Consider the following 21408-nt stretch of genomic DNA (forward strand, 5'->3'; position numbering starts at 1 on the left):
CCAGTGCTTTGAAGCCCTCGTAGGTGAGACGGGCGAGTTCAGTGAGCGCCCCGGGCCTGTGTGAGGGGGCTGCAGCCGCCCAGACGCACAGCTGGCTCTGAAGTCCGGCCCCGGGCTCCTCCTTCAGAGCGGAGGGGTGCGGGCACAGAGGCAGCGAGGTGGCGGAAGTGGAAGGAAATGGTGCAGACGGAGCCGTCTTCAGCCCTCCCCGGTGGCCGTGAGAGACCAGCACCGCTCTGAGTTCAGAGGAGACGGCAAGGCCACTGAGGCAGAGCCCACCGCAGCCTGAGCAGGGCCCAGGCCACGGCAGAGCCGCCATCTCCTGACACAGGGGAGGGGCCCTGGTCTCCCCTGGCCGCCCTCGGAGGCGTGGAGTCAGCCGCGGACGACAGTGGGGCCGGGGAGCACGGATGCGGCTGCCCGATGCTGGTGCTCACAGCCCTGGCCACAGAGGGACGCGGTGGCCCCGGGGCACGCACTCCCTGCTGGCACTTGGAGGGCAGGCCCCGGGACGAGGGGGAAGTGGGACTTCTCGGCCCTCAGGGCCACAGGGCGGGCAGAAGCAGTCTCGCTCTGCCGCCCGCGGCCCGGCCTGAGCTCCTTCCTCCCTCCCCCCGCCCCCGCTGTGCCCTCTGAGCCGGTGAGCGTGCAAGATGACGGTTATATAACTTCTATAACACAGCTTCTGAAAACAAAGCAGCCTGCCGCGTGCCGGGCGCGGTGGCAGCAGAGTGAGGACAGCGCCCGCCCTGGGCTCCCTGGCGGCTTTCCACGGGCTCCGCGGGCCGGGGCGAGGCCAGCAGAGCCCTCCGGCCCGGCAGGCAGCACCCCGAAGGCGCTGCACGGTCCCGGAAGTTTCTTGGTTATTTAGACACAAGGGCAGGGCCACCAGGATGTTTCCAGTTCCCAGAAGCGCCTTGGGGTAACCCTGTGTCCTGGGGCTGCCCAGGGGTACGCAGCAGGAGCCACTCCCGGGCTGTCGGGTCCCCTCCCTCCCCACCCCCACCTCTCAGCGCTCGCTGGGCGCTGGTCCCCTCCAGGTGGGTCAGCTGGGCCGAGTGGGCGGCCCCCAGGAGGCTGACCCAGGCGGAGCTGAGGGCGAGGGAGCTGGCTGGGCAGGGCCTGGCGCACTCCGGCCCCGGGACCCCTTAACGCACGAACACCTTGGAGGGTTCCCCACCTCTCAGCCTTTGCCTCTTCCTTCCTCGCGGCTCCAGGCTCCCTGAGCAGCTCCTGGGGTCCCTCTTGGCGTCTGGGGTCAGAAGGGGAAATAAGTCACTCCTCGGCCTGCTTGGTGGCACCGGGAGTTAAGCTGCATTGCATGTGGGCACCGGCCCATGTCCCGCTGCTCTGCTTCCAACCCAGCTCCTGCTGTGGCCTGGGAAAGCAGCAGAGGTCGGCCCGAGTGCTTGGGTCCTGCACCCGCCTGGGAGACCCAGAGGCGGCTCCTGGCTTCTGCCTGGCCGTTGCAGCCAACTGAGGAGTGAACCAGAGGGTGGGAAATCTCTCCTCGCTCCTCTTTCTGTAACTCCGCCTTTCAAATCAATATTAAGTGACTGGTCACACTGGGATGGACAGGAGACCTCGAGCCCGATGTCCGGCAGCTAAGAGGCCCAGCTAATGGCGGGGTGTGGGGCTGGGGACCAGAGGACGCCTCAGATAAACAGAGGACTTTGACCTTGACTGCTGTGGGGGACCGCAGCCAGGGCTCGAATCCTCAGCGGAGGGGGGCTCCCTCCTGTCCTGAGCCTTGGATTACGGCATGGCTGGCGTGGCTGGCGTCCAGCGTGCTGGGGTCCAGGACGAGGCCAGGGAAACACAGTGGCTTCCATCTTGCCAGCTCTGCCCCCGCCCCCAGCAGCACTGCGGGGAACCCCAGGGGGCGGGAACTAAGTTTGATGGCGCCACTCACCTTGACCCAACAGGGCTGCTCCGTGCTCCCAGGTCCTAGGAAGCTGAATGACGAAACACCTGCTCGGGGGGGGCTGCCGCCCCTGGGGGCAGGGTGGTGCACAGCGGAGCAGTGGACGCTCAGGGCCTTTCTGAACCCCGGGATGGACGTGCTGGCTGAGCTGCTGGGGACCCCAAAATCCGCAAGGGAACCGGAGCTCCCTGGTCTAAAAGAAGCGGATTAACTCACCTCACAGCTACCTGTTCCCACTACCACTACTGACACGGTCTCCGCCTTCCCCAGGTGCCTGGCTTCTGCAGCCTCCGGGGACAGAGCCCCTTTGCCCGCGGGGGGCTGGGCGCGGTGCTGTCAGTGACTCACTGCTGGGCAGCGAGGGTCGTCACCCCAGGAGGCCCTGTGTCTGGACCAGGTAACAAGGCGTTAGGGCAGCTCTGCAAACCATTGAGCCCAAGAACACTTGTGAGGGAGCCCAGCCCCCACCTCACACCCTGCCCCTTCACCCAGGGCGCCCAGCCCACGGTGCAGGCCTGGGTTTCTGTAAAAACACTAGTGGGTGGTCAGTTCCTGGATCCCACGCCCACTGCCAAGGGGCTGGGCTGAGCTGTTTGGGGAGGGGGCTGCACCTCAGTTCAGGGCCCTCCCTCACACTCCATCCTAGGCACACCAGAAATGCCACCAAGGTCACACAGGACACACAGTGGCGGCCTGGACCCTGGTTCAGGAAGGGGCTCCCTCCACTGGGCCCGCTCGGCCCCTGCACCATGGCTGACGTTTTGCAGGCCCGTGTCAGTGGAGCAGGGATGAGACAAGAAGCACCCTGAGCCCACGGCTGCCGTGCAGAGCAAAGCCAGAGCCGTGCCACGTGGCCGAGAGGGCCGCTACGCCCAGGAGCAGCACACCTCCCAGGGGCTCTGAGTGCCTCTGTCCAAAAGCCCAGGGTTGAGGATGGCTCCTGGCCACCCAGGCAGCCCTGCCCACGCCCAGCACAAGCTCCCGTCCCCCGAGATGTTTCGTTTCCCCGGGGTCGTGCAGCCGGCTGGAGCACTAGGCACTGAAGGCGTGCGCCCTGTCGGCTTCAGTGTGGGTGACTGGGCCCCGTCTCCACCTGCAGCCCAGGGGGTCAGCTGCTCTCCCACTCTGTAGCTCCCATGGCCATGAGCTTCAGCAGACTGAGTGCAGCCAGAACTAACCGGGCAAGCGGTCAGTTAGAACCAGGACTCTGCCTTAGTGTCAGGGCCATGGCCAAATACAGCAAACAGCCCAGGGAGCTGCTGGCTTAATGCTCACAAACCCAACACCTGCAAAAGCCACGCCCCAGGGGAGCGCTGTGGGCGCCACGGGCACCAGAGGCCATCGGTGTGCTGGTAGGCGGCTCCTGCTTCTGGGTTTACCACGCGGGCGCCCCGTCTGCTGATGCCCCGTGTGTGTGAGGTTTTTCAGATTTGAGAGGCAGAGGTGACAGACAGACAGACAGACTGCCATCTGCTACTTCCCTCCACGCAGGGCCACAACAGCCAAGCCAAAGGCAAGAACCAGGAACCCCCGTGGCCGGCAGGGGCTCAGTCCTCGGCCCTCACCTGCTGCCTTCCCAGGCGCACAAGCGGGAGCTGGACTGGGACGCGGCCAGGCTCCCACCTGGGTGTGGGCACCCCAGGCAGCAGCGGCTCTCCTCTGACAGCAGGACCTCCTAGACTCTGCAGCTCTGCGGCTAAGGGCCAGGCAAGCGGTGGCGGACAGCCTACCGCGGCCGGGTCGACGCTTCCGTACGCAGACCGGCTTCTCGGCCCTCAGCCAGCACCGCCCACGCGGCCTGCTGGGTGCAGACCAGGGGCACTCTGGGGAATGCTGGCCTGTCTCTTTAAGGCTGGGGCCCTGCCCGCGCCCACTTACTCCACCCTAGCGAAGCTACCACTCACTGCTGACCCAGCCACGGGGGAACTGCTCCAAGGCCTGACTTCAAAGCCAACGCAGGGCCTCGTGAGGGAGAAAGTTTCCACCAAGCTCTGATCCTGCTCCTGCTGCAGAGCCCAGCCAGGGCCTGAGGCTGGCAGAACTGTGGAGCCGGCCCCCGGGAGCAGAAAAACCAGGGGAGTCCGGGTGTGAGCCGGGAGCAGCCCCCGCAGATGGAGGGGACGCCTTCCTCGGAGACAGCCGGGGTGTCTGGGCTCCCGTAAACCGTGCACCTGCTGCCCAGGGAACTGAGCCAACAGCCCCACTACCTCTGTGTGCCAGGGAGCAGGGAACCCCGTGGGTCTGGGGAGCAATGCACACACATTCTGGAAACCACTGCGCGGAGTCGGGCTCCTTGCTAGCAAGAGGGGACTGCAAACGCAGCCGAGCACCAGGTCCGGCCAGGGCTCGGCTGGCCTGGGGTGGCTTCGGCCTCTTTAGATGGAGCCCTGGCGGCTAGCCGAGGAGCACCCGGCAGCCGCTCCACACCGTGTGACAGCACAGGTCACAGCCAGCGGGGGTGGGGAACCAGAGGGTGTGACCCGCGGCCAGGGTGGAGACACTCCAAGACCCCGGCCAGCACCAGCTCTCGCTTTCTGAACTTCCAGGATCAGCCCTGAGCGCTGGCCCTGAAGCCCCCAGCCCCTTTTCTGGGAGGAAGGGAACCGATCGGCACACGGAGACTCCAAGGACCACAAGGAGGAGGCAGACAGAGCTTGTAGACGTTAGGCTGATTTATAAGCGCTGCTCTGCACAGTTAGTTGTTGACAACGAGTTATCTGAGGCTGAACACGGTGTGCGTGGCAATCGGCCAGCGCCGCGGCCAGGACAGGAGGCCCGCATGGCGGGGGAGGGGCGCTCGCGATCCCGCCCACCCGGCAGCCCACCAGCAAGTCTGCGAAATTAGACCGAGGAACCCTACAAACGTGATTAAAATCTAAACTTGTTTCGCTTTTAAAAAATTTAATGTATGAAAAGGCCTGCTTTAGTAGAGCTGCTCCCACCGGAAAGCACCCGGTGCCCGTCGGGACTCGCTCAGGCTGACCGGCCAGCAGGCGGGGCACCGCCCACCGCACCCCTCCCCACGCGCAGGGAGACCCCGTCCCTGCTGCCCCTAGGCCCAGCCTCCAGTCCCGCTACCTGTTTCTACTCTTAAATACAAAAAGGTTCTCCACGGGGCCCACACAGCAAGGACTCCCGGCAGGCAGGGAAACCCACCCATTCACGCACAGCTGTGTGCCCCCCGCGGCTGCCCCAAGGGGGACCCCAGCCCACCAAGGGGGGAGCCGTGCCCAACCCTGGCCCTGCCAGGCCCCCAAGAAGGGCGCAGAGGCCACACCCCAAGCCCGCCCCACGACAGCACAGGTGGCCCAGGGAGCGCAGCGGGGTGGGTGTGGGGTACGGCAGGGCCCGACCCCCAAGTCCCGGCAGAAGACAGCGAGCTGGACCGGCGGAGGGGCAGAACGACCTTGCTATTCCCCGCTCGGGGCTACAGCGGGCAGGGGAGGCGCGGGCGGGCGGCGGCGGGCGCTCAGTTCTTGTACTGGAAGGGCTCGTCGCCGGTCTCGTTGAGCAGGCACGTGCGGATGAGGGCCTCCGTGACGGCGAAGGGGTCGCAGTTGGCCGAGGGGCGGCGGTCCTCGAAGTAGCCCCGCCTCTCCTGGCCCACAGTCCGGGGGATGCGGATGCTGGCGCTGCGGTTGGCCACGCCGGCCGAGAAGTCGTTGATGTTGGACGTCTCGTGGAAGCCGGTGAGGCGGCGCGCGTTGTCCAGGCCGCCCTTGGGGTCGTAGGCCCGGATGTGGTACTGGTGCCGTCGGCTCAGCTTCTCAATAGCCTCCTCGATGTGCCTGGGGACAGAGAGACCCAGGTCCAGCCAGCCGCAGCCCCCACGGACCCCAGGACCCCGGAGGGCGGCAGCCGGGCCCTGGGCCCAGCAGGGGGCCCCCACACCCTGCACCGGCTGGGTCTGAGCAGTCCACAGGGCGGAGCTGCCTGCCTCCCAGCTCCTAGCTGCCAGCAACCACAGGGCTCCCAGCAGGCGGCTCTGCAAAGCCCACCCTGACCCCCAGGCCCGTCCCGCCACGCCCACACGCACTTGAGCCCGTCCTCCTCTCGCATGGCCTTGGTGCTGAAGTTGGTGTGGCAGCCTGCGCCGTTCCAGTTCCCAGGGATGGGCTTGGGGTCAAAGGTCGCGATCACGCCGAAGTCCTCACAGACCCGGTGCAGGATGAACCGGGCCACCCAGAGGTGGTCTCCCATGTGGATGCCCTCGCAAGGCCCGATCTGGAACTCCCACTGGGAGCGAGGAGGCCGCTGTCAGAGGGGCAGGCGCCCCGCAGCCCTGGACCCCGCCCCGCCCCTGGGTTTGGGGTCCCTGCGCCTCCGTGTGCCCACTGCTGCTCCGGGCAGTCACCTGGGCAGGCATGACCTCGGCGTTGGTCCCCGCGATCTTGATGCCGGCGTAGAGGCAGGCCCGGTAGTGCGCCTCCACGATGTCCCTGCCGTAGGCCCGGTCGGCCCCCACGCCGCAGTAGTAGGGGCCTGCAGAGGCCAGAGGGGGGGACTCAGCAGCCAGGCCTCCCTCTCGGGACAGGGGAGCTCTGGGGTGGGGCGGGCACGAGGGGGCTCACCTTGGGGCCCAGGGAAGCCGTTGGAAGGCCACCCGAAGGGGTGTCCGTCTGTGCCCATGAGCGTGTACTCCTGCTCCATGCCGAACCACGGGTGCTGGCTGCTCACCATGTCCATGATCCTCTTGCAGCTGTGCCGCAGGTTGCTCTCTGCAGGAGCGGCAGGGTCAGGGGCCGCCGGGCAGGTGTGCACTGGGGCCACCCTCCCACAACCTCCCGCCCTCGCCCCGCAAGTCAGGAGAATGGGAGCAGCCCCACAGCAGCTCTGCGGGGCGACCCTGAAGGACCTGGGCCACAGCGAACTCAGGACACCAGGCCCCGGGGAGCAAGCTCCATCCGGACAGGCAAGGGAGCCAGGCACCGGGCCGCCCTCCCCTCCCCGCCCCCTTCCCTGGGCTCCTGGAGCCCAGTCTGCACTGCTGACCGAGGCGCACACCCTGGGCAGCAGGGCGCTGCTGGTGCAGGAAGACCCAGGTCAGGTGACCTCAGCTGGAAACAGCGGCCCCGTTAGCAAGGCTTTCACAGACTTAACTGTGCCCAGGAACCCGTGCGACCTTTGTGTCGCCCAAAGCGCTCGGCCAAGCCCTCACCACAACCCTGGCCAGTGGCCGTCTTGGCACTGCAGCTCTGCCTCTCCGTGGCACCCTCCGCAGCCTCACTGGCAGGAGCAAGAGGCTGCGTGGGAAAGGGGGGCGGAGCTGCACGCGAGCAGCGGCCGGGGCCCAGAGCCGACACAGCACAGCCCCCCGCAGGCCTGACAGGCGCTGTCCTCACCGTCCCTACCTCATGAGGGAAAGCTTGCCGGAGCTCACTGTCCATCAGGGGCAGGCCCGGGACTCCCCCCCCCCCCCCCGCCAGTGCACAGGCAGAGGGCTGCAACGCCCTGGGCAGGCTCAGCCACGGCACCTCCTCTCCAGAGCAAGCCGGTGCGCAGCCTCGGCCGCTCAAGCCCAGAATCCAAGGCGGCTCCAGGGCCACCTCGTCACAGGTCAGGCCCGGGGCTCCCAGCTGCCCCACACACCTGCCGGCTTCCGGTTGTACTTGAAGACCTCACAGAACACCAGCTTGTTGGGGTCCTTGCGGAAGGGGTCGCGGAACATGGCGGCGGGGACGAGATACATGTCGCTGTTGGAGCCTTCCGACTGGAAGGTGCTCGAGCCGTCAAAGTTCCACTCGGGCAGCTCTGGCGGGACAGACGGAAGATCCCGTGAGGTCTCTTGTAGGCAGGCAGCCAGTCCCCCTCCCGGCCCCACAGGGGGGTCCCGTCCTGGAGGGGCACGAGGCTGCTTCCCCTGCGCACCCTGGTGGCTGTGTCCCAGCAAGACCACCGAGGCATTGTCTCAGGAAGACAAGTCACAGAAACCGCCCAGGGACCTGTCACCCCCCCCCCCAGAAGTCCCCTGTGCACCGGGGCGCACATGCTAGGCCTCTGAAGTCACCACCCGGGCCAGGCGGCTCGGGACCCGCCCACAGCATATTCCCAGGTCATGCAGACCTGTTCCTGGCGCCCCAGGGCTCCTCGGCGCCCTGCAGGTAGTGCACTACCCCCTGGGGGCCCTTCCCACAGGGCCACGACCACGCAGGAGCCCCCCGGGAACAGGTGCACGGGCACTAACTGATGGGGACTCTCAGCACAGCCGCGCCCTCTACCCCTGCAAAGCTTTTAAATCTTTTTTTTTTTCTTTTTAAATACCCTGGCTCTTGCTCAAGCCTCCTTTCAAACACAGGGTCCCATTGTTGCCGAGCCCTGCAGGGGCCGCCGTGGCCGGGGCGGCCTCCTGGCCGACTCACCTTCCACGGGGCGGCCTCCTGGCCGACTCACCTTCCACGCACTTGGGCTCGCAGTCCAGCGTCCGCGTCTTGCAGCGCAGCCCCTCCCCCGTGCCGTCGATCCAGATGTACATGGCCTGCACCTTCTCGCCCTGCGGCAGGCCCATGTACACCTGCTTGATGCCCTTGTTCAGGTGGGAGCTTGCCGAGGTGGCCATGGTGGACGGCGTTCTGGGGAGAGCGAAGCAACACCGACACCGTGGGCGAGCCTGCACGGCAGAGGCCGCCCCTCCCTCCCAAGCAACACGCCCAGCCCGCAGGAGGAAGCCGGCGATGCACCCGCCCCAGAGAGATCAACAGGCCCCAGCCTCACACCGGAGCCCAGGCCTGGAGTCCCAGCCCCGCTCCCGCTGCTAGCTCAGGGGGTGGCGGCCTGGGCCCCCAGGACGGAGCTAGGATCTGCTCCCTCGGGGCCTGCTTCCCCCTTTTCACACTCCAGCGCGCGAGCTCAGAAGCCGAGGCTGCCCCTTGGAGGAGACCCCCGCTCTCGGGCGGGAGGCCTCCCCCAGACCACAGTTCTAGCAACTACAGGCCGTGACCCCCCCCCCATCCCCACCGCAGGGAAAATAGACGCGGCTTCCCGGGCGGGGCCGGCGGCTGCGCTGGGCGGGGCCGAGCCGGGCTCCAGCCCCCCGGCCCCGGGCCCGGGCCCCGGGCTCGCCGCGCCCTAGGCGCTCACCCGAGCCGCGGCAGGTCCGGCCACGGCAGGTGCGGCGCGGCGCGGAGCCCGCCCGCCCGGACCCCCCGCTCGCGCCCCGCCGGCTCCGCGTCGCGCTGGTCCAGGCACCGGAGCTTCCGCGGCGACGGCGCGGGGGACGCAGGGCGCTCGCTCCAAGGGCCCGAGGTCTTGACCTTGGCGCGCGCCCTCTCCCCAGAGTTCACCGAGTAGGCCACGAAGCCGAAGCAGTTGGCGGGGGAATCGGAGGAGCGCGAGGCGCCGTCGTCCTCATCTTCGTCCGCGGCTTTCGGGGCCGCCTTGCGGCTGGGGCCCCCCCGCTTCCCGCCCCCGGGGGAGCAGCGCGACTCCACCTTGCGCACCCCGCGCCCTGCGCGCCCCGTCTCGGCCCCGGCCCGGCGGCCGCGGCGCGGGCCGGGGGCGCGGCCGCATTGTTGGGTCACCCGGCGGCACGGGGCCCTGCGGGCCGGCGGCGCCCACCCGCGCACTCACCTGGACGGCGGGAGCGGCGGGGTCGGACGGCGCAGGCCGCCGCTCTGCTCCGGTGCTGGCTCCCGGGCCCGCGGCCCGCGCTTTATCGGCGGCCCGACCGCCCGGCCCGCCCGGCCCGCCCCGCGCCCTGATTGGCTCCGCGGCCGAGGACGACCCCGGCGCCGGGGGGAGGGGAGCGAAGATGGCGACTCGGGCGCGGGGCGGGGCCGGGCCGGGTGTGCGGGCGGCGCGGGGCTCCGGCGAGCAGGGCTCCGAGGGGCGCCCCCTGCCGGCGACGGCGCCGCGGACGCCGACCTGGGCGCTTCGCCGGGGCCCCGGGGCAGTGCCGGTCCTCGCGGGGGGCGCGGCGGGATCGGGGCGCGGAGACGAGGCCAGGGTCCCGACAGGGTCCTGGGGGCCAGGGCCCGAGGCCGTCCTTCGGCGCCGCCCCGCACCCGGGAACCACGTGCCCTGCCGAGGTGGGCGCGCGGCGCCATGCGGGGTTCCCGGAGCAGATGGCCCTGACTTTGCTTCTCACCCGCAGCCGGGCGCCCTGATGGCCGCCTGCTGCGGGAATGCAGCCGCCCGCGCAGGTGCACGCGCTGCCGCACAGGGAGGCGGCCCAGCCTTTCCCGCTCGGATATCTGGATGTCAGCCTGCGCTCCAGGGCGATTGGCAGAGAGGGGGGAGTTTGTTCTGGGGGGGCCCCGACCTCAGCGCAGGCCGACCTCGCACACAGCCCCTGGTCCAGATCTGACCATCCACAGGACCCCAGGGGCAGTGCGGCCCCGTCCTCCCCACAGGACCCCAGAGGCAGTGCGGCCCCGTCCTCCCCACAGGACCCCAGGGGCAGTGCGGCCCCGACCTCCGCGCACACAGGCTGGCTCGGCCCTCGGCCCAGCCGCGCATCGCCCTGGAGTGACAGGTGCGGCCTTCACTGGGGCCCTGTGTGGGAAGTGCCCAGGGAGCCCTGTTTCCTGGGGCCCACGGGGGCTAACTGGGCGCTTGGCAGGGCAGTGGCTGTGGCGGTGCTGGCCGGGACCCTGCGGGGGTGGGCTTGTTTCATTGCCCTCTGCTTCTGCTTCCTGCACGAAGACTGGGGCCTGGGGGAGCTGTGCCCTCCTCCTGGGAGGTCTGGGTGTCAGCAGCTCCAGCCGAGCAGGGGGTAGGGTGCTCTGGTCTTGGAGGCTGCCCCGGTGCTCCGGCCCTGGCTGCTGCTGCCTGCACTGGGAAGCTGGCTGTGAGGACCGGGCGCCAGGCGGCAGCTCCTGGGCACTGTGCCTGGCCGGTGCCCACGTCGCCGCTGCAAGCTGTGGTGCCCAGGGCGCCCTTGGATCGATGGTGTTTGCTGAACACACACACGGAGGCGGCAGCATCAAGGGAGACTGTGCTCTGAGCTGCTTTTCCCAGAAGAGAACCAGACCCGCGGTGCTCCGTCCCTGTGACCCCGAATTCCTGTCCTCGGCCAGCCCCTCGCTCACCTACCCCACCACGCTGGGGCCCTGCAAGTCCTGAGGGACCCGGGAGGTGCCCAGGCCAGAGCAGGGGAGGGCAGGAGGCCCCGTGCCGGTGGGGGGCAGCAGTAGGGCGGTGCCATCCTCCTCACCGTCGGCCGCCTGTGTTCTCCCATCCTCGGTGGCCGCCCGCTGCCCGCCCAGCTCTCCCAGCGCGGGTGCTCAGGCTTGACCCCACGAGCCCGGCTGCCTCTCGCTTCTGCGGCGTGGAGGCTGGCGGGGGCTCTGAAGTCCTGCTTTGCTCTGCCAGAGCTGCGAGGCCCGGGTGGGTGGGGCGGGGGCCGCTGGTGCAGACCAGGGCTTTGTCCCCAGGCAGCGCCAGGAGCCCGGGGCCACCTATGTGTCCTTCGTCTTGTTCGGCTGCTGAGATAAAGGCCTCATTTAGGGTGGCTTTAACCAGTGAGTTCTGCTCACGCTTTAATTTTGTTCGTTTTTTGGTTATTTAAAAGGCCAAGTGAGGGAGAGGGGGATAGTTTCCACATGCTGGTTCATTCCCCAAATGATCACAACAGGCGCGGCTGCCCGAGCCAGGAGCCAGGAGCTTCTTCCCGGCCTCCCACGAGGGTGCAGGGGCCCAAGCCCCTGGGCCATCTCCTGTAGGGAGCTGGATCAGAGTGGAGCATCCAGGACTCACATGGGCGGTGGCGTCGCAGGCAGAGGCCCACCCCACTGCCCCAGTGTCCACCCCTCTTTTTCTCTGAACGGACCCTCTCTGCACGTGGGCCACCCTGGGCCTGACCTGAGAGCGCTCCCAGGGCCTGTGTGCTGCCTGCAGGCACAGGTTAGGCTCAGGGACTCAGCCCTTCTACCTCACCGCATTCCTCATTCCTGCGGGAAGGAGGTCACCGGGCCCTCACTGAGGACTTCGGTCAGGCCAGGGACGCCCAGGGAACCCAGCCCGACACGGGTTCCTGCGGGGAGCCCCTGGCTGTGGCTGGAGCTGGCGCCTCGCACCTGCCTCTGTGCAGCTGGGGCGCAGACCGGTCCACCCCTGCTCGCACCTGAGCTGCAGGGGTGCGGGCGCTGCCAGGCGGGGCTCCGTGCTCTGCAGCTCACAGGATGCTGGGCCTGATTCGAGTGCTGAGCAGCACCCGGAAAAATCCAATTCGGGGGCCCCTGGGCTCCCCCAGCTGCAAGTGAGGACAGCGGTGGGGAGGACCGGAGTCCGCGGGGTGGGGTCGTGTACTGGTGCTGGTGGGTCCCGGCCTGGGTCACCGTCTGAGGAGCCCGTGATATCAGTTTGTTGCCCGCACTCTCCCCGGCCTGGGCCACCACCGAGGCTGAGGAAGAGCGTGGGAACGCGGTGGTCACCCAACACTGCGTCCGAGCCTCCACTTGGGCGGCCCCTCCTCCCTGCCGCCAGTGGCCCTGGGCCTGTTGCGCCAGCACTCCTGCTGCAGCCCAGGGCGTCCACCTGCGACCGCGTGGTGTGGCTGTTGCGCCCCCTGGTGGGGCCTCTGGTGGGGCCGGGCCCTGGGGACGGCTGAAGCCTGCGATGTTAGCGGCACGCGTCTGAGGATGGTGCAGGGACCGCACAGCAGAGGCCCGGCAGTGAGGCTGTGGGTGTGCGGCGGGCAGGGCAGGGGCGCGGTGCCTGCAGCTCCGCTGAGCCCGGAGTTGGATTCCGCCAACACCACCTGCAGGACCAGGCCGGGCCGAGGCACCCCGGGTCTGGGCGACCTTTGTCCCTCGCCTTTGCCATCCCGGCTGCATCCTGCGGAGGCACTGGCCAGTAGGAGGCGGGTGTGAGCCGGTTCGGTGCACTGGTCGCAGGGGGGCGCTGGTGAGGGGACCGCGGTCTGGAGGTGCGGGGTTTCTGTTGCGAGAATGAGGACTGAGTCCCGCAGGCCTCCCGCCGCCGGGCACCTTCGAACCATCCAGGCTGGTCCCTGCCCTCAGGGGCCTGCGCCCCTGTACAACAATCGTCTGAGACAGTGCCAGGCGGGGCCCTGGGCACAGCCACGCGTGGGGTCGATGCAGGGCCCGAGCGTCCAGAGCCCCGGACATGGCCACTCTGCTGCGTGGGCGCTCCCCAGAGCCCGGGAGCCAGCGGCACAATCCAGGTGTCCCACGCAGGTGGCAGGAACCCGACTCCTGGAGCCATCGCTGCTGCCCGGGGCGGCGGGGTGGGGGTGCCCCAGCCAGAGCCAGGAGCTGCACCCAGGCCCTCCGAGGAGGGAGGCAGCTGTGCTGACCCCAGGCTAAACGCTTTCTGTGGGTTGGGGGACACCACAGGCCCCCGCACAGCCCGTCGGGGTCCCTGGGGCGAGGATGGTGATGGTGAAGAAGGCAGCCGGACACAGGAGACACAGGGCGAGGCACGGAGGCTCTGAACTCCACGACTGTTGACACTGCGGGTTTGAAGTTTACTGAACACTGAAGTTAAAGACGCACGCCATGTGTACAACTCGAAATGGGATAATCCGAGGAATTTTCGGGAGGTGGGGGAGCAGGAAGCCCCCTCCTATGTGCACGGAGCAGATTGGAGCTCCTGCACCCACACGGCGCCCCTCCCCCACAGCCCCAGTGCTGACGGTAGAGGAGCAGCACCTGGGGAGACCTGTGAGGGGGAGGGGGTGGCAGCAGGCCTGCCCACCCCCCGACCCCTCCGAGGCCCCTCTTCCGTTGGGTTCTCGCCGTTTCCGGGCACACCCGTCTCCTCTGGGCGTCTTCCCTTCCCTCTCTCATGTCTTCAGCAGCTGGAGCCCCGGGCAGGAAATGTCCCTGCCAGGAGGGCACCAGCGGCTGCCTGCACTGGGGACCGAGGGGTGCCGACACGAGCCGGGGAGCCACGGGAGGAGGTGGGGTGCGCTAGGGCCCGGGCTGAGCCTGTGGCAGGAGGAGAGCCCCCTCCTCCTTCTCAGACTGCTCTGCCTCCTGCAGCAACACGTAGAGGGGCCCCGGGGGGCCTGCGTGACGCAGAGCCCCTGTGGGCCCCGCCGGCTCCGAGCGGGGGCTGCAGCAACGCAGCCAGAAGAAGGAGAAGCCGTGGACCGCCAGCAGGCACAGCGCGTCGGCCAGCACGTGCCAGCAGAAGAAAGTGGTGACAAACATGATGTCGCCGATGTCGTCGTCCTGCCAGGGGAAGCCGGAGATGGGTCTGTACAGGATGAAGCCGGCCTGCACCAGCCAGGAGCCCATGACGAGGAAGAGGAAGCTCTCCATCAGCCAGAGCTGGCAGGCGGCGGGAGCCCAGAGCTGCGCGGTCAGCACCAGGGTCAGCAGCAGCACCACCAGCAGGAGCAGGGCGTGCACCTGCAGCTCCACGCCCGACGAGTCCTTCACGTGGGACCCCAGCAGCAGCAGGAGCTCGTAGAAGGCCAGGGCCAGGGCGCCCTTCTCCAGGGCCACGCACCTGCGGGGCAGCAGGCTGCTGCTGGCCAGCTCCACGCAGCCCAGGAGGGCCAGGAGGGCGAACATGGTGAGGTGCTGCCACTCGTGGGGGTACATGAACCGGGGCGGCAGCTGCCTGTCCATCAGCACCAGCCCTCCTTCCACACAGCTTATCTCGTAGGCCACCAGGAGGGAGCCGGCCGCCGTCTTCAGCAGCCCCGCGTAGGACAGCGTCCACAGCCAGGCCCACCTGCCCTTGTTCCGGGGGGCGCGTGGAGGACACGGGAGCGGGGTGCCGTTTATCATGGCTCTGGACACAGCTACCGCCTGGTGTAGCCCGTACAGGACCAGAAACAGCCCTGGGTACACGTGGCCGATAAAGGTCCCCATTGGCCTGCAGGCCTTTCCCCGGCACTCAGGCCCGCTGTGGCTTTGTCTCCTGGCTTTTATCGCCTCCCTCCGCCCACGGCTGCCCCACGCGCCGCTGCCAGAGGCCCTCTTTGTTCCTCCGTGCCCTGGAACGCCGGAAGCATCGGCGTCCACCGAAGGAGGAAGCCCCTGGACGGCCCCCGGAGGCCCCTCTGGGCTCATGGGCTTCCCGCGCGCCTGTCCGTCTTCCCAGGGCACTGCCTGTCTGTCCTGCCCAGAGCTCAGGGAAGTCGGGAGCGGGCTGGGGGTGCGGTGGTCTCTGGAGGGCTGGGCACGCGACCCTTGGGCTCTCCCTGATGCGGCTTGGGTCCATTGCAAAGCAAAGCATCTGCTCCTGGACGCAAGACCTCTTTCTCCCCCGAGAGACCCATCCTGCAGGTCACCACGAGGCGCCCTTCACCCCCTCCTCTCCGGCCTCCCCCCAGCCACTGCCACTACCACGGCAGAGCCCTCCTGGCCAGCGTTTGGGCTGATTTGGGGCCGCAGTGTCAGTGGAGCTGAGTTTGGCTCATGGGTCCCAGAGCGGCTTGAATCGGGGTTGGCCGCCATGAGACTTTGTGAGACCAAGGGTGGAGGTGAAGCAGGAGCCCGGGTGTGCCCTGAAGCCCCCAGGCCGGCAGCCCCTCGGTGGTTCTGTGCAGGTGCCTACCCTGGGGCCGGCGGTGGCCCCCGCCTGCCCTGGCCCTCTCCGTCTCCTGCTCATACGGACCTGCAGTGACCCAGCAGTAGCCACGGCCACCCGCCGGCCAAGTCACTGCCTCCCACAAACGCATCAGTTCTGCGTCTCTGCCTAGGTTAGGCTACAGCTCTGCCAGGGCTGAGAGGGGCAGCTCCAGGGAGCTGCTGTGGCCACCTGTGCGTCCACGTGAAGTGGCCGTGGATGTCCTTGCCCTGTGACTCCTGACCTGTGTGTAGCACACTTGGGAAGGCAGAGTCCTGGCCAGCTCAGGGCAGAGTGGCTGGCAGGACAGGTCTGGGCCGAGGCTCCCTGGGCACACGTGGCACTGGTTCTCGTGGAGGGCACGTGGAGCGTCAGGTGATGGGGGAGGAACCCGGCCTGGAACAGGTGCCTGCTGAGCCCGTGGTGCCAGCCCTGCAGCTGGGCAGCGCCCCTGGTGGGGAGGAGGCCCCTGCGCACCCAGGACACAGCCGCTCTGAGCCCTGGTTCCCACCAAGCATGTGGCCTCGGGGTGCGGTTGTGTCCCCGCTGACCCACTATAGGTTGAAAGTACCCCAGGTGGAAAATGCAGCCAACACCTCGGCATCCTGGGCGTCACAGCTCACCCCATGCCCTGCAGAGCCCAGCTCTGCCCTCGCACCCACGGGCTGACCGGCAGCTGTCACTCCTCCCTGCTCTGCTGAGTGCCCTTCACCTTTGCACGGTCGCTGGAAAGTCCTGCATGGGGCCATTGCAGGCAGGCCCTGCTGCACCTCCTCAAGCTCACTACGTCGCTGCCCGCAAACCCCAGCCTCCGCGCACCACGCCCTCAGCCTGCCAGGCGCTGTTGCCGTGGAGGGGTTTGCCGGGCCGGCGAGGGGTGAGCAGGTGGGGAAGATGGGCTCGATCCCACTTTCTTTTTGAAAAGAGATTCATTTATTTATTTGAAAGTTGGGGGGCTGGTGCTGTGGCATAGCGGGTTAAGCCACTGCCCTCAGTGCTGGCATCCCCTGTGGGCGGCAGTTCGAGACCATGCTGCTCCACTTCCAATCCAGCTCTCTGCTATGGCCTGGGAAAGCAGTAGAAGATGGCCCAAGTGCTTGGGCCCCTGCATCTGCGTGGGAGACCCGGATGGAGCTCCTGGCTCCTGGCTTTGGGTCGGCGCATCTCTGGCTGTTGTGGCCAATTGGGGAGTGAACCAGCAGAGACCTCTCTCTCTCTGCCTCCCCTGCTCTCTCTGTGTAACTCTGCCTTTCAAAAAATAAATAAATATTAATGTCTAAGAGAGAGAGAGAGAGAGAGAGGTCTTCCATCTGCTGGTTCACTCCCCAGATACCCACCATGGCCAGGGCTGGGCCAGCCTGAAGCCAGGAGCCAGGAGCTTCTTCCAGGTCTCCCACATGGGTGCAGGGACCCAAGCACTTGGGCCATCTTCCACTGCTTTCTCAGGCCATGAGCAGGGAGCTGGATTGGACGTGGAGCAGCTGGGACCTGAACACATATGGGGTGCTGGCGTCACAGGTAGTAGCTTTGCCCGCTAGGCCTCCACGCGGGCCCATCCCACTTTCGGAAGGAGTCTTACTGAGTTTGAAGTGTCTGGCGTTTTATTCAGTTACGTGAGCCAGGGTAGAAAGCCCAGCTAGCCTGGAGAGGCAGGAGCAATGTGGGAGTCATCTGGGGAGTCACGGGGCCCGGCCTCCCTGGGCGAGGGCCCCGAGGTGCAGGTGTGGGCGCACAGAACCGCTCCCCCTTCTCTGTCCTCTCCCTTTGGTGAGTGACCAAGTTCCATGGAAGCACAGTGGAGCCCACCGCTCTGGGAAGGGAGTCCAGGGCAGAGTCCGTGGGCCACACCCACCGCGAGGGCACCCGGGGACCCTACTGGCTGCTGGGTTTGCAGTGGGAGGACAGCCCTGGGCGTGGGGGGCACTGTCAGGGCCAGGGTCTGCCAGCCTCTGCGGTGTGGGTGGGGCAGGGGTCCGTGGAGGAGATGTGCCCACCCTGGCCCTGGCGCCGGCCGGGGACTCAGCACTGCCGCTCCTTGTCCTGCACTGGGCACGTGGTACCCTGTGGAGGGCCTCGTGAGGCAGCCCCCAACTGGCCGGTGACGACCCCTCCCCTGGCTGACACTGGCATAGGAGGTGCCCTGTCCCCTCATCTCACCTCTGTCTATGTTCCCCAGGAGGGCGAGGGCCCGCACCACGGCTGGCTGGGGGCCTGTGGTCACTCCCACACGGCTCCTGGGGCCCAGGGCGTGCTCCTGCCCACACCCAGCTGCCCAGCCGGCCGGGGACAACCAGTGCTCACTGGCTCCCGGGGCTTTGAAGATAGCATCGCGACGTGGCCGCAAGCCAGACGCTGCCCACGGCCGGACGAAGCCGGGTGTTGAGTGACCAGCCGACTCCCATGAAGCTGCTTCCGGGCCCCCAGGCGAGGCCACCCCCCCCCCCCGGAGTGCTGGCCAGAGCAGGCCGTGCCCCCTGGGGGCCCCCCTTTTGAACAAGCCCTGACCGAGGCGCTGAGGGAGCCCTGTGCCCTCGCCCAGGCTTGGGGACCCCGTGTTGGGCCCCGGCACCTGCCCCCAGTTCCCCTGGCCTCTGGCTGCCCCTGGCCTGTCCTCCACCTCTGTTGAGCACGGAGACCCCAGGCTGCAGGCGGCTCCCGCGCTGCCCCTCCTCCCATGCAGGGGTCCTCAGGGACCTTCCTGGGAGAAGAGCTTCCGTAGACGTGATCTCGAGGGGCTCCAGGTGAGGCCGCCTGGGCTCAGGGGCAGGGCAGTCGAGAGAGAAAGCAGACAGGGTCTGTGGAGCCCAGACGCCCGCAGCCGCAGGGAGCGGATCCGTCCTTTGAGCCTCTCCGTGTGGTCCCTCACCAGGGGACCGAGGGGACTCTACACTGGTGTTTGGTGGCAGGGCAGGGCCCAGACCCGGGACACAGCCATGGCCGTGGAGAGGAAGTGGGCAGGGGGCAGGCAGGGCAGGGTGGGGGCCTGCACCACCAGGGCTGGGCCGGTCTCTGCCAGTGGCACCTGTGCGTGTGGGCGGGGCCTTGGCCATGTCCAGGGTGGGTCTTTGTTGGAACAGGTGCGGTTGAAATCACAGCCCTGTGTGCTTCTTTTTAGTTTTTTTTTTTTTTCTAAGATTTATTTTATTTATTTGAAAGACAGAGTTACAGAGAGAGGTAGAGACAGAGAGAGAGGTCTTCCATCCACTGGCTCACTCCCCAGATGGCTACAATGCCAGAGCTGCGCCGATCCAAAGCCAGGAGCCAGGAGCTTCTTCTGGATCTCTCACATGGGTGCAGGGGCCCAAGGACTTGGGCCATCTTCCACTGCTTTCCCATAGCACAGAGCTGGATGGGAAGAGGAGCAGCCGGTACTAGAACCGGCACCCATATGGGATGCCGGCTACAGGCCAGGACTTTAACCTGCTGTGCCACAGCACCGGCCCCTTCTTTTTAGTTTTTTTAAAAGATATGTATTTATTTGTCTGAAAGACAAAGTTACAGAGAGAGAGAGAGAGCGCGCTTCCATCTGCTGGTTCACTCCCCAGATGGCAGCGACAGCCAGAGCTGGCTGATCTGAAGCCAGGAGCTTCCTCCAGGTTTCCCACATGGGTGCAGGGGCCTAAGCACTCAGGCCATCTTCTGCTGCTTTCCCAGGCCATAGCAGGGGACTGGATCGGAAGAGGAGCAGCCGGGACTCACACTGGCGCCCCCATAGGCTGCCGATGTCACAGGCAGTGGCTTCACTGGCTACGCCACAGCGCTGGCCCTGGTTGAGTGTTTCTGTATCACCTTCAGTCCCGTCCTGGGGTGCGTGCGCACTTCTACAATGAAGCAGAGCCTGGTCAGGGGCAGCCGGACGCTGGAGTCGGTGGAAGCCAGAGCTTGCTCATCTGTCTGGCGTCAGGAGCCAGGGTCTGGCTGCCTAATCGTGGTGACTTTGCAGGTGTGTGCCGCACACCCAGTGGCTGCCTCGGCCACGGGCTTACCAGCCCCACCTCACTAAGCCAGCTGTCCATCTGTCCGTCCATCGGTCCTGGAGCTGGGGGAATGAAGCCCTGAGCTCCCCTCCCCGTATTCCCAGGTCCTGTGGGCCACGCCCTGCAGAAGGTGGAGGAGGGGCACTGAGTGACCTCTGGCCCTGGGGGAGGGGCATTGGGTGACCTGGGACCCCGGGGGAGGGGGTACAGGTGTGTGACCCCAGGGGAGCGGCACGGAGTGACCTATGGCCCCAGGGGAGGGGTGCTAAGTGACCTGGGGGCCCTGAGGGAGGGGCCTTGGGTGACTTGGGACCCCAAGGGAGGGGTACAGGTGTGTGACCCCAGGGGAGTGGCATGGAGTGACCTATGGCCCCAGGGGAGGGGTGCTGAATGACCTGGGACCCTGAGGGAGGGGTGTTGTGTGACCTGGGGACCCCAGAGGAGGGATGCTGGGTGACCTGGGACCCCAGGGGAGGGGTGCTGAGTGACCTGGGACCCCAAGGGAGGGGTACAGGTGTGTGACCCCAGGGGAGTGGCATGGAGTGACCTATGGCCCCAGGGGAGGGGTGCTGAATGACCTGGGACCCTGAGGGAGGGGTGTTGTGTGACCTGGGGACCCCAGAGGAGGGATGCTGGGTGACCTGGGACCCCAGGGGAGGGGTGCTGAGTGACCTGTGGCCCCAGGGGAGGGGTGCTGGGTGACCTGTGACCCCAGGGGAGGGCAAGGTGGCCTCAGTGGACGGCATGGAGAGGGTCCCCGTGCACCTGTCTTGTTGGAAGCCCTTTGGTTTCGCCTGTCGTCCCAGTCTCGGGTTGAAAGGGGACTGGTTTTGCCCCCGTTCCCAGCGAGTGTGCCGGCTGAAGATGGACACACAACCCGGCTGCACCGTGATTCAGTCGACCGACACCTCCCTCCTGATGGCCTCTGAGGGTGACCATTTGGCATAAGAGACCCCTGGAAACACGGAGCACGGAGCACAGCCCCGACCTGCCGCGTGTGCCTCCTCGCGCTGCTTCCCCGGCACCCACGTCAGCACGGCAGGCCTTGCTTCCTCCGGCCTCCTGTGCAATTCTCCTGCGGTGGACCCCGCTGGTCGCGAGGCCCCTGCAGCAGCCGCGCTGGCTGGCCGTGTGGGGACGGGAGAGTGGTCCCTGGGCTGCGGGGAGCTTGCAGGCTCAGTGTGGAGAGGCCTGAGGCTGCGGCCTTGCTGGGCAGGGCGACCACAGAGGTCAGCACTGCCCACTGCTCGTGCCACTGAGTGGGGGCCCCACAAGCAGCCAGTGTCCCCTGCTGGCTTCTTTTGGGGCAGGACTTGGGTGGATGTGTCCCGTGGTCCCCGCACCTGTCCCCTTGCAGCCTGGCCCATGGAAACCGGCCGCCGGAGGGGCAGGGGACGCCCGCACTGTACTGCTCAGCTGTCAAACACCAGCAGAGTGTACGCTCCGCCTGCTGTGCGCGGTCGTGCCCCTCCCCCTTGTCCTCAGCACCAGAAGAGATCTTCCAACACTTTGGCAACTTTTTAAGGACTTACCTTACTTATTGATTGGAAAGACAGAGTGACAGAGTGACAGGGAGGCAGGGGCAGAGAGAGAACTTCCATCCGCGGGTGCTCTCCCCAGACAGCCACAGCAGGCAGAGCTGAGCCAAGCCTTCAGCCCACGCCCGAGTGCGTCTCCCGGGCCGTTCTCGTCTCTCCTGAAACGCGTACCCGCTCCTGGTGTCCCCCAGCCCCCCAGGCTAGTTCGTCCTCCTGTCTGGATTCTTCCGAAAGACCAGTCTGTAGCCCCAGAGTTCTCTCTTCCACCTGCCCCCTTCTGCTGCTGAGCTCACCTGTGCCGGCAGATTCACCTGCTGGTCTTCAGGTCCAGGAGGCTGGCCCAGGGTCTGTGGATCTTCTGTGGTCACCACGATGCTGCCCGCGGCTGGCTCAGCGGTGCAGGGGCCTCACGGCCTGAAGGGCTGCAGCTCTCTGGGTGAGGGTTTGCTGGCAGCTCTGGGCACCTGGCTCAAGTCGGGGGCACCAT

The 21408-nt window shown here is 67.2% G+C and overlaps 2 protein-coding genes across 2 annotated transcripts; both read right to left on the reverse strand.

Moving 5' to 3' along the window:
• Positions 1-4578: 4578 nt before the first annotated feature.
• Positions 4579-9588, reverse strand: GLUL (glutamate-ammonia ligase). The gene is made up of 7 exons (XM_062211458.1): positions 9491-9588; positions 8315-8493; positions 7514-7675; positions 6496-6642; positions 6279-6406; positions 5961-6160; positions 4579-5712 (listed from the first exon to the last, which is right to left on the reverse strand). The coding sequence occupies exons 2-7, from the start codon at positions 8478-8480 to the stop codon at positions 5394-5396; spliced, it is 1122 nt and encodes a 373-aa protein (XP_062067442.1). The 5' UTR covers positions 8481-8493; positions 9491-9588; the 3' UTR covers positions 4579-5393.
• A 4206-nt stretch (positions 9589-13794) lies between these two features.
• On the reverse strand, positions 13795-14706 carry LOC133773849 (transmembrane epididymal protein 1-like). The gene has a single exon (XM_062211403.1). It carries the CDS (start codon positions 14704-14706, stop codon positions 13795-13797), a length of 912 nt encoding a protein of 303 aa, XP_062067387.1.
• Between the last annotated feature and the right edge of the window lie 6702 nt (positions 14707-21408).

This window comes from Lepus europaeus, chromosome 14, assembly GCF_033115175.1.
Source record: "Lepus europaeus isolate LE1 chromosome 14, mLepTim1.pri, whole genome shotgun sequence".
In the NCBI taxonomy this organism is placed as follows: Eukaryota; Metazoa; Chordata; class Mammalia; order Lagomorpha; family Leporidae; genus Lepus; species Lepus europaeus.